We start from the raw sequence: 12229 nt of genomic DNA, 5'->3' as shown, positions 1-12229 counted from the left end.
TAAATGTGCTCTCTATGAAACTTTGCACATATTACATGGGCTCTAAACATTTATCGTTAAGATTTATTTTTACGAAAACTCATAGAAAGGAAGTGATGTATTATCTTTTCAAAGGTGTGTTTGATAAACAGTCAGGCCAATAGTTTGCTGTGTTACCATATTGGACCCTAGGTGGCGCTTTTACATTAAATTGAAAAAGATGCCAACCGCTGGAATTTTCTCAATCCCTGTCTTCTGAGACTTGCTCCCTGCTCGTAGGCCTGTAGGTTCCCTCACTATGATGGACTACACCGTGTAATCTTTGTGGGGTTTTGGACATAATTGGTTTTCATGACCAAAGCGATATCATAGAAAAACTGTTACACACTGGACTGAGCAATGTCATCCACAGGTGTGACCTTCTGCTGATACTAACTCATCAATTACTTCACTTTACCAGAAATGCATTAAAGTGGAAGTAGTGACCAACACTTTCAAAAACTTTCTCGACACTGCTCTTAATTTTGACATCTGATCTCTACAAAGAAGATGCTTTGAAAAAGTGCAAGGATGAAATTGATTTTGTGATGTTTGACAGAGAAAAAAACAGGAGGCTGACTTAGAAAGGAGGAACAATGGTTCGTCTTCTCAACAAAGATTTTTTAACAAACTCAATAATAGATGAGTTAAGGTTTCAGATGTGGAAGATGAAGCCTCAGCTTAGCTGTGAAGTACACAGGTAAAGACATACAGAAGCATATAATTAAAACAACTATGAGGAGACAGAGAGATGCATAACGACAACAAAGAGACACAAAATGATCATAAAGAGACACAAAACAGCCACAAAGACACAAAATGCCGGCACTCACACTGTTTATCGGCACAGGATCCAGTAAAGGGCTTGTTGCCGTGCATGTGAAGATCCTTTCTATTTGTACTACTGTGGCTGACAGCTTGTATGAATCAGATGCATTCGGACAGCTCCCAGCCTCCAGTACTTATTGAGCAAGTGCAGCTGACACATTCATTCCCTAAGTCATTCAGCCCAAGACACCGGGGCCGTCCTCACATCGCCGGTTCAGTGTCGCTGTATCTTGACCTGATTTGAATGTTCTGAATACCTAGTTTACACCCTACACATCTTCTCTCTGTGTGTGTGTGTGTGTGTGTGTGTGTGTGTGCGTGTGCGTGTGTGTGTGTGTGTGCGTGTGCGTGTGAGAGAGAGAGAGATATGGAGAGATATAGAAAGAATGTACAGTCTTCTCTGGATGAAGCTTTTAGCCATCCTGTCTGCATCCCCCAAGTCTCTAAAGCTAAATTACTTGCTTTATCTGGAGCTTTCAGTCACATCACATTTCTCTCATGAGCAAATAAAGCTGTTGATGAAGATTAAGATAGACATGCACATGATGTACTCAGGATGTTTTGCTTCCTAAAAGTCACAGCGAAAACTCTGCGTGGCAAGAGTAGATCAGAATGCGTTTCAGAACACAGAGCTCTTTTCTTGTAATAAGCCATAAAATATAAAAGTTATGAAGCTATAAAATAATTCCGCTCAGCTAAAACGCAGTAAAAAAAAAAACTGTGACACTAGTTGTATATTTTAACTGTGCAGATTTTTTTTTTTAAAAGCTCAGTGATTTCCTTATATAGCATTTAAACAAAAAGTGTTTGAGAATATTTTAACGTTGGGACTCATCCACATTGGTGCTCTATAAGTATGTTGGGTGAAAAGATGATGTGTGTGTGTGAATCAAAAACCCACTCCAGTCTGTGTGCTCATAGTGATGAAGGGCCATGTCACCCAGCGTGACTCACTGATGGGATTTTAATAGGTTTTTGTAAACAATGGAGCTTTACTCAAGTAGGATAGATGCATATGAATTTTCACAATCATCAAACTATGATTTGACTCTTCATGTTTGCGCGGATGTGAACATTGTCATCGTGGAAGAGATGATCACGCCAGCGGCCATTGGCATTGATTTGCAGGCATCCTGAGATAAGTGGAGCCGAACCGTACGAGCAAAACTGGCCCCTGCAGTATAACAGAGCCATCACACGCCCCCTCGCTGTAGGGGTCAGGCTTTCAGGCCTATATTGTTCTCTGGCATATACCACGCAAGCACTCGCCCACCTGTGGAGAGCATGGTGAAGGATGAGTCATCTTGATGTATCACTTTTCTTTACAGCTGTGCAGACCAGTGCCTGTGGTGGGTTTACGCACTGCAGCTCTACAATGACATCCTTCTTTATAGCTGCTTTCGGACACTGAAGTCCAAACATTTTGTGAGAAAACAGCAAGAAAAAAATAGTGTTAGTGTTTCAAACACGTGACTGATGCCAAAGTAGATGAACACAAATATCTCAGGATGAAGAAGAGTTTCCATGCACCGTGAAGACACGGACGAAGACGTCAACTTGGAAAGACAACAAGATTAATCATATCTTGGCTGACATGACGGTGATGTGTTCCAAACTGAGCTTTCCACAGTGGAACGTATACATCACATCCTGCCTCCTACATGCTGAGCTCAGGCACCACCCCTCACCAGAATGTTCAGGATTTTTTTCGCATGTGTTGTGAAGGGGTCCGATCGGGTCAGCTTCCCGCTGCAGTCTTCATACGTGAAAGCCAAACTCTGGAAAATGTCCAGACCCAATTTCGGAGGTCTTGTGTTACCATTGACAGACTGCTGTTGCTGACAGTCCTATCACTTCCATATCTTTTGGTTTCCAGCAGTGTTTACTGACGTCTCTCACATCGGTGTAAAGGCAGATGTCACTTCGGTCACTGATCCTTTTGAAACAGCCGGTTTGGTGTCTTTGTGACTGAAGCTGCTGCCATCTATGCCCCAACAATGAACCCTCGCCGAAAGTCGCTCAGATCTTTTCCTCTTGCATGCTCAGCATTTTTAGAACTGCTGCAAAACATGATGGGAGCTTTAATGCATAATTGTATCATGAGGTGCAGCTGAATGGAAGCATCAGCATTTGTTGTCTCTCCAGTCATTTGTTCAGGTTTTCCTTTAATGTTAACTGTCTGTTTAGGATGTTTCTGTAATAGAACAACAGAATGTATTTAACCTTTGGCGTGTGTGTGTGTGTGTGTGTGTGTGTGTGTGTGTGTGTGTGTGTGTGTGTGTCCCCACAGGCGGAACCCTCTACATTTCCATTTCATCACAGACTCCATTGCTCAGCAGATCCTGTCCTCTCTGTTCCACACCTGGATGGTTCCTGCCGTCAGGGTTGATTTCTACGACGCAGATGAGTTGAAGGTGAGGAACACCAACCGCTCTTCACTTTACTAACCCCCTGATCCCCCCCCCCAGAGACACAGAGAGCTGCACTCAGCCTCACTTTCTCTCCCGTAGCGCTCGGTGATGTGCTACCCGTTTTACTCCTCCGGAGGAAGCTATTGGCTCTGTAAACCATCTTTAAGAATGATGTTATGTAAACTGCACTTTTATTCACTTCATTTAACAGCAAATGGTCCCGATCTTTCCTCTGTGTGTTCCAGAGTGAGGTGTCATGGATCCCGAACAAACACTACTCTGGGATCTACGGCCTGATGAAGCTCGTGCTCACCAAGACGCTGCCGTCCGACCTGCAGAGGGTCATTGTTCTGGACACAGACATTACCTTTGCCACTGATATCGCTGAACTCTGGGCTGTGTTTCACAAGTTCAAAGGTAAGACAGCTCCGGTTTTCTAACTCTTGACAAATTGGCTGGACCCCATGAATATTTGATCAGAATGGCTTTGTTCTGTGATTTTGTGCTGGTAATCCGTTTTTCAACAATAGCTGATTTGAATCTAGACAAATTCAAGATTTTGCTGTTTCCCATGTTGTGGACAGCTTTTGACAACAGCATTTAGATAGAGCCATTCACTCCAGTGTGTGACGGCATGTGAGAGTAACATTTCACTTATGGATCATGCTCCTTTCTTTTTACTACTTCACTACATGAATAAGCAGCTTGTCAACTTCTTACCTGACTGGCTTCTGTTTCAGAAGCCTGGAATTCACATATATATACAACTAAATCTGTAAGTGTTTGGACAGTTCAGTTTTGGTTTAGTAGATCTACACATAGGAATTCAAATCAATCAATTATTAAAGCAATATTATTTTCTTTAATAGTAATATAACGAAGGTCTAACAACAATTTTGCCAACACCAGTGGACCGATGTGTTGGTCTGTCAGCAGCTTGCCAGAGTTTTTTCTACCTGTTTTTCGAGTTGTTAACAAATCCCGTGTTGAGCAAGCTGTATCCAAGTCAAGCAGAGCTGTGAAAACATTTAATGTCAAATTTCCCGGCTGGCATAAGTAGCTGTCATTTGGCTGAGAGTTGAAAAAGTACAGTCAAATAAAGGGAGGAACTCAAAATCCCACAGTTTCAGTTGGTTGCGACAAAACAACTGAGAGCTGAACGCAGAGACTTTGAAAAACAGCTTTCTCACCTTGACAAATTGGTCATGACTTTCACTTTTATGCAAACCTCCACCCTGGGACATTACTTAGGAATGGAAGTTTGTCAGGTGAACACAGTTTACTTCTTTTAAAGTGGTCTCCAGTGCCTCAATACCGCCTCGCCACGCCATGATCACTGCTGCACAGACTCTGGCTCCAAAATGATTTTGCAGTTATTATTATAAGTGCAAAATGGTGGCACCCTTGCATATTGTAGCTTTATTTTTGCACAACAGGTAGACAGTGCATGGTGTAGACAAACCGCTGAGTAGGAGCAAAGCAAATATTACAAAATCTGTACATGAAATGAACAAACAATGCTCTCAAACCTGAAAACCGTGTACGTCATATTATTGACTCAAAGGAGAAAACAGACCAGACAAAGATTGGGACTCTGGTTTTGTTGATTAGCATCTGTCATTATGTGTGTATATCGTATAGCCCACCCAATCATTCTATCATCTAGGTCTGTGAGAGCAGCTGTATTTCTCTCTCCTCTCACATTCTCCAACAATGGCTTATGCAACAGTATGACTCACCATGTACGACTGAATCAATATGTGGTTGTGATCCGCCCGGTAGAAGCTGTGTGTGGTGCAGGTGGTGCTTCTATGAGTCTGGGGGAGTAACTTTCCATCGTTTCTTGTCCCACACTGTGCAAAAATATAGGCCAGCAGCTGTTTCCTGTTTAAATCCAAACTGGCATTCATTAGCAAAGTAAACTTTAAAGAAATTGTTATGCAATACATGGTTTTAAAAAACTAATTCTATTTTATTAAAGGAATTGTTTGGGAAATGTTTCCAAATTTCATCTACCATCTTGCTTATGTAAACCTTACACATAAGGAAATGTTAAAACGTATTGTTGGACGTAGGTGGACGTAGGTGTCGATGGACGTAGGTGTTTAATACAAATACCAAAAACCTGCCGACTCCTCTGTTGCATGTAAAAAGTGGGATGCTTCCCACATAAAAGTTTCATAGTTGAAGTATCTCTTGAGTACACAGAAGATACGTCCCTAACACCCGCTGGTGGTCAATAACATCCGCTAACATCAACTGGTGGTAGGCATTAATTACTGCGGTGGGACATACAAGGGTTATTCTCCATCTTGTCCTATGTTCTAAAATGGGACAGCGTTTAGTTTGAAAAGGCATAGAGGTATTGACGTCTGATTTACTGAGTGGGCCACATCGTGGGCTATCATAGTGCTGCCATACAAGCCAGTAACCATTCAGACTTTCCTTTAGCCTCAGCGTACCATCAGGTTCAGCCTGTATCGTTGATCACAAGGTCAAAACACTTGATGACGCTAAGGCGCACAACTGAAGTTATGTCCCTAACATCCGCTGGTGGCCACTAACACCTGCTAACATTACTGGTGGATGGTAACTTAATTAGTGCAGAAGACCTTCAAACGTACGAGGGGCATTCACCGTCTGGTCATTCTCGCCATCATTCTAAAAATGAAGAGAATCCAAGCCTTGCCCTTGAACTGAACTGAACCAAAAGTCATTGTGCTGATTATTATTATAATTTATAATGAACAGATACAATTTATGAATGTTCAGTAATCACGACACATCTCCAACTGACATGAAGAGCCGAGGGGAGAGGATGAAACACTGGCCACTTATACAGCTCTGCACACCTCGCCAGTGTAACCAGCGGGTATGATTCTCAAATGACAGTTAAGGTGTCTGATTAGAACATGATCGCTGAAAGTGACTCCCTCCTTCCACGGCTTTCTGACCCCAGTTTCGGGAGGGCTGCACCCAACAATGTCCATAATCCTCCAAAGCCAACAATCTGTCATTCATACCATTGTGACATTGGGATTGGCCGGTGTGTTTAACTGCTTTTGGCACTATTTTATGTAGATTACCCAATGCAACGTCCAAAACGCCTTCCATTGGAAATCTGTGTCATTATGTCCACATTTACACAATACGACCTTGCACACGACTTCAGTGAGGCTGATGAAAACCACCAACACAAAGGCCACAACAGACTGTGCCAATGGAAAATGGGTTTCAGATGCTGTTAGATGGTCAGAGCAGCACTTCTTTTGAACAGTCAGACCTTAATAGAATCCTGTCCTCTATCTTAAATAGAGGCCTGGCAGGAGGTGTGGAGGCGTTAGAACACCGTCCCGAGAGTATATCCCTGGGAGGTAGGGAAGAGAGGAGAGAGTAAAGATTGAGAAAGGCACATAGGCAGGATGAGGGAAGGAGGCGTAGGTGAGTCACACAGATTTATGGAGAGTGCCTTCCTATAGCGCAGCATGTTCAACGGGGATTTGGATCAATCTTAATTAACAGACGACTCCAACGTGGCACCCCTACCACCCACTCCCTTTTGTTGTTCAGTCTGGCTGAACTGTGTATCCCCATTATGTTTAAAGCATTACAACAATGCACTAGCACACTTAGAAATGTAACCTAGGCTTTCGCTAGTTCTTCAAATTCCCAGCTGATGAGAAGGCTTCTAAGCACTGGCGTTCCCTGGCCTTAGTCGTAGTTTGGCTCTCAGATTAGTCTAATGGAAGTTAGTTCTCTCAACAAGTAATGTCTGACTTATTGTAACTAACTCACAACTAAGAGCCGTGTGTCCACAGTATTAATTAGTAATATCTTCCCACTGTGGTTTATTGGTCAGCCATGTTTCAGGGTGAAAAGTGTCTTAATTTACAGAATTGCTTTGCTAATGAAACTGCTTTTCTTTTTAAACATACAATTAGACATTTATCAGAATTGATAGAACAGGGTTGTAACGATACTAGAATTTCAAACTCGATACCAATACGCAGGAAAATACTCGCTACTTGATTATTAACATTACAAACGGGCAGGACTGATAACGTTTGGTGCCTTGCTCCCACTTTGACATTAGTTGTTTTATTATTAGCCTTAGCCGCTAGCTTAATGATAATTTAATAGACCTCTAATGTGGCTATCTGCTAATTGCTAATAAGTAAAGGGGTAACATTATCATGTCCCGCCGGCCAGGTTAATGTTTATAATAACTGATTAATACTTCAATGTTGTTGAAACCGTAGTTTAACTGATAATTCGACATTTGTCATAAAGACCGGGGGTGCTTTATGATGCTTTGACAAGTTTGTTGTGCTACTCGACTTTGTCGCCACCACTTTGTCGCATTGTTTGCTTATCAACCTCCTGAGCCTTACCCTGGTCGTTTGCCTCGTATGCAAAATAAGTCCAAACGGCACATTAGCTTTTTTAATTTTCGACTAAAACTGGTCTTGAAGGCCCTTCAGCAGCAGCACTTGCCATGTTAAGTGTTGTGAACGTCAAGTTGTGTTCAGCAAGTAAGGGGAGGGGCTGTGTGCCTGCCTGTCTGCAGCAGTGCTGTGTGAAGTTTTGTGTCAACTGGAGGAGGTGAAGACAGCACTGTTGGTATCGGTTCTGTTGCAAATGAGTATCTAATCCGATACAAATTTTTTGTATCGATTGTTTGACAACCCTAATCTAAATTTTGACTTTTAGTTTGATCTGAGCCAAAATCAAACAACATCGTTCTAAAGATCATCTCCAGTGTGTCGACAGCAGCTTGTCTTGATCTTACATGTTTAGGTATTAGTGCTGCTCTTGTTGTTTCCTGCTGTGAGTTTCTCTTGCACTTCCTCACTCACTTTCTTTCATGTAACAACTCTTACTTCCTCAACGTTTGATCATCCTTTGTCTCCACCGTCCCACTCTCAAACTTCCTGTTCTGACTGTATTCAAACTCTGTTTAGCTTTTGGGCATATTTTCAGGTCATGTGTGTAGTTGTTGTCGGACGTTTCTCCCTTGTTTGAGTGTTACTGCGGGATCAGTGCGTTATTCTGCGACAAAACATCTCAATTTCATTCGGGCATGCTGAAGTCCCACGCTTCTTATATCAGTCTATTCAACAACTTTATTGACATTCCTTCAATGAACATAATATAGCCACAGACTGATGCTAAACAATGCTGTTTAGCAGGAGTCAAGAAAAAGAATAAATCAATGTCCACTCATTATTTCTTGAGCATTAAGCCACATCCAACATTCTTTATTGGTTGGCAACTGTCATGGAGACGCCTCAGCTGTGATAATGTGAGAGATGCTAACCTCTGTCTCCGCTATCTTTTCAAAAATGTTGTCTGATGTCAGACGTGAATGTCCCTGATCTTTCTTAAGTCATCACTGACTCCTGATCCACCGAGAGCATCCATCTCTTCCCAGTGGAGCTGTCGGTGTTTTTTTGTCAGCTGTTCACTGACACTGGTGTTCGCTGTTCATTCCGTTTTTTGTCCAGGATCCTTGTTGTTTCATCCGGTCCAAGGTCGTCCTGTCCTTGGGGTGTCCCCGCAGAAATATGAAAGTGTTGAATGCTTTATGGTAGATGCTGGCCCCCCTGCGAGTTGAAGACTGGTTCGAATATTCTGACAACAGAGCCACGTGTGGGAGCCCATTTGGGAGGCTTCGAGTGCTCTCATTGAGTTTGCAGTGTTTGTAATTGAATGATAAGTTCAGCATAATATGAATTTTCACAGCACTTATTCCATCAGAGTCACTCTGCTGCCCCAACTTTCTCATTTTCATGCAAACACCATTTACATTTTCATATCAAATCCGGTTACTTCCACTTGGCAGCTTTTTTTTCTTTCTTTTTTTGTGCAGCTAGGGTAACATTAATGGAACACAGGCCTCCCTGCAGATGTTTCATCCTCCTTAAAATTACAATAAATTACATGCATTTCGGAGTTCTTAATTTAGGTTGAAATGTGGCCTTTTTACACTAAAATTTGAGTTTATTGGTGTTTCTTTCTTTTTTTGTTTTTAAAGCAGATAGCTGCTTTCTTATTGCCAGTAGAAAAGCTTTATGCCTCCGCACCAGTGACAGCTGCGGCCCGAGAGAATATGTTTTCATAAGGTGTTCATCATATTTGTGATCATGAGGGAGAGTGATTTGTCCAAAATCCGTTGTCATGGTTTGGTCACATCTTCAAATTTTTTTCTGGACTATATTTTCTCCACACTTCATTTATTTATTGCAAGGTAAAACACTGAATATACATTCAGCCTCTTTTCTTCCCTCGCCACAGATTGTATGTTCTTGCCAGTGGGCTCCAGGGACACAAATCACTGGTCCCTGCCTGGAATTTATTAAGAGATAACCCTCGAGTTGTAATCAGTAGATATTCTGGGGTTAGGTGTGGAGCCCTGGGGAAATTAGCGCTCCACTCAAGACCTCATGTTTAATTTTAGCCTCGTTCCCATACCATGGTCTACAGGGAGTAGAAACCATGACCCTTGCCACTTTGACAAATTTGAGGCCTGTGAGGGTGTGTACTAAGGGGGAGGGCAGGTAGGTTGAGGTCAGGTGTAGGGACAGTCTCTTGTAATGCATTTGAACTCATTCATTCTTAAACATCTCTCAGGGACTGTGTGTAGAGTCCTGGTCCATTTTTTCTTTGCCAGGCATTTTCCTCCAAAACCATTTACAGACAAAGAGCACTTTCTTTGATTCTAGGGAGAGTTCACTCTGCACTGGGAATTGTCAAAGACATTCTGTCAACAGTACTAACCCGGCAAATATCCAGCTGTTGTGTGCAGACCTTTTCCCTGTGTGTCAACATTTATGAGATTTCATAATTGGTTATGCATTTATTGTTGCTGTTCAATGATGTGTAGTGTTTACTCAGCATTGCTGTTATTAGTTTTATAGGATTTAATCTGTGAAGGTGATTCTACAGTGATGTGGAACTTAAAGGACAATAAAACTAACAAATGTGACCCAAGGTTTACCATTAATTACCTGTGGTGACCCACCATCGACTAATATATCCGGTTTCATACAAATCTTTGTTTATCACTTTTAAGCTCTGTTTTGCATTGTTGCTTCATTCATGTTTTTTACCATCCTCTGCATGCTGGCATGATTCAGTAGATTTAGCTTTCCCTGTGCTTGTGACTGCGACAAGCTAACAGTTCTCAGCAGAGATCAGTTGTGCATAATAGCTTCGAACTCTGCCAACACACAGTCACACAAACACCAAAGTACTCAAAATCGCCTCAGTGGTACAGTACTTGTTTCCAGGACCATGTTTTGCCATGATGACACAGTCACACAGGTGGAAACCAAACATGCAGCGCTGTCACAGCGGGTAAAGAAACAACAGGAAGTTAGTTATTGTAATTTGTCTGCTCACTAACACAGTCAGGAGTAGGAGCAGCAGCATGAAGGCAATTAAAGTTGCATCTTTTCTAAAGTTTTGCAGCTGAACCAACAATTTATACTTGATCTTGTATATATATACACATATTCTGTTGTAAGACAAATTAACAAGTATAAAATAGTTATTTAATTGTTGCCCATAAGCCCTACATGATAGTCAGCATGCAGACATTCCCAAGTTGGTGTACTGCAGAGATAACATCCTTTTTTTTTTCAATAATCCTGACATTGTCTGACTAAATCACCATAAATCTAGGTTAATGACAGAAGCTCTGCAGTGTATCCAGCTATACTGGCAAGTAAACTATCACAGAGAGAGCTAGAGGCAACTTAAGGTTGACTCCTTAACTTTACTGGCAGCGTGGCACTCCAACCCTGACTGGGTTGGCTTATATCGTTTAAAAGTTTCATTTACCCTCCTTAGTTTCTGGGGAGGAAAGAAATAATAGAAAAGATGTATTTCCATATTAAATAATCCTAATATGGACATTGTCTGTGCCAAATTGAAAACACATTCACAATACACTTGAATTTGATCTCAATGTGATTTACACTGTAGATGTCACCATTTTTTTTAGTGACAAAATTGCCTTGTCTTGCCTATCTGGAATGAAACATCCACCAATCCATTTATTTAAAAAAGACCGTATAAAACCAAAGGAAAAAACAATAGCACCTCAGCTGTAGTCATGAATGAGGACCAACTACTGCTCGTTAACTTTATATAAATCTGAAGCTAAGGTCAAATGAAAAATCTCAGCTATCACCATGACAACTGAGCAAACTCCCTCCACTAGTGATGATTGTGGGATTCCGCTGTTTGTCTGCTGCAAGAGGGAACAAGCCGGGACTGTACGTCACTTTTCACTTGGAATAAAAACTACTGAAGAATGTTGGAGCAGATTTGCGATTTGTGCCTAAATAAATTCAATATATTCTAAACCAGGCGTCAGCCTTAGGCACGCCATAATCATTGGCACACAGGCGATTTCTTATTAAAGAAATGTTCAACGGTTTTGCCGTCACGCAGCCTGTATTATTTAGCTTGACTGATGTTAACACCTCCCAGCCACTAGGTGCCAGTAATGCGGCACAGGCTGGATGCCAATCGCCATTAAATAAGATGAAGAAGAAGCCTCCCAGCCGGCGCTGCTCACATTTTCCCACAGGAATCTCCGTGAAGCGCAGCCTTTCAGGTGTATTGGTGATGGCAACCCCGCTACCTAAAAAAACGAAGGTACGGGCATTTCAACCCTCATGCGCAGATGACTATGGCTTAGTTTTTCATAAGGACCGTGCTGTGTGCACGTAATGTTTTGAAAATGTTGTGTGCCGAACGTCCGGTGTTGAGCGCCACTTTGAGACAAAGCACGAAAGAAGTTTCAAAGATCAGGCAGACGAGGGAGAATCAATCAAACGTGCAGTGTCCAGGTATGAGAAGCAAACCAACTCTCTCAAAGTCTTTGCCACTGCCAAAAACCATGCGACTGAAGCAAGCTTTCGCAAATCTGAATATGAGTGTGGTTGGTGGGGTTAATGACAAAC

General features: G+C 42.0%; 1 protein-coding gene across 1 annotated transcript in view; it reads left to right on the top strand.

Moving 5' to 3' along the window:
- Positions 1-12229, top strand: part of large1 (LARGE xylosyl- and glucuronyltransferase 1) — a 121456-nt gene that overhangs the window by 54609 nt on the left and 54618 nt on the right. The window contains exons 5-6 of the mRNA XM_035147071.2: positions 3137-3260; positions 3503-3674. Coding sequence (XP_035002962.1) covers positions 3137-3260; positions 3503-3674 — 296 coding nt within the window. The remainder of the gene's footprint in view (positions 1-3136; positions 3261-3502; positions 3675-12229) is intronic.

The sequence above is a fragment of the Hippoglossus stenolepis genome, chromosome 22 (genome assembly GCF_022539355.2).
Source record: "Hippoglossus stenolepis isolate QCI-W04-F060 chromosome 22, HSTE1.2, whole genome shotgun sequence".
Classification (NCBI taxonomy): domain Eukaryota; kingdom Metazoa; phylum Chordata; class Actinopteri; order Pleuronectiformes; family Pleuronectidae; genus Hippoglossus; species Hippoglossus stenolepis.
The sequence above is the reverse complement of the archived record's forward strand: the minus strand, read 5'-3'. Positions and strand labels throughout refer to the sequence as shown.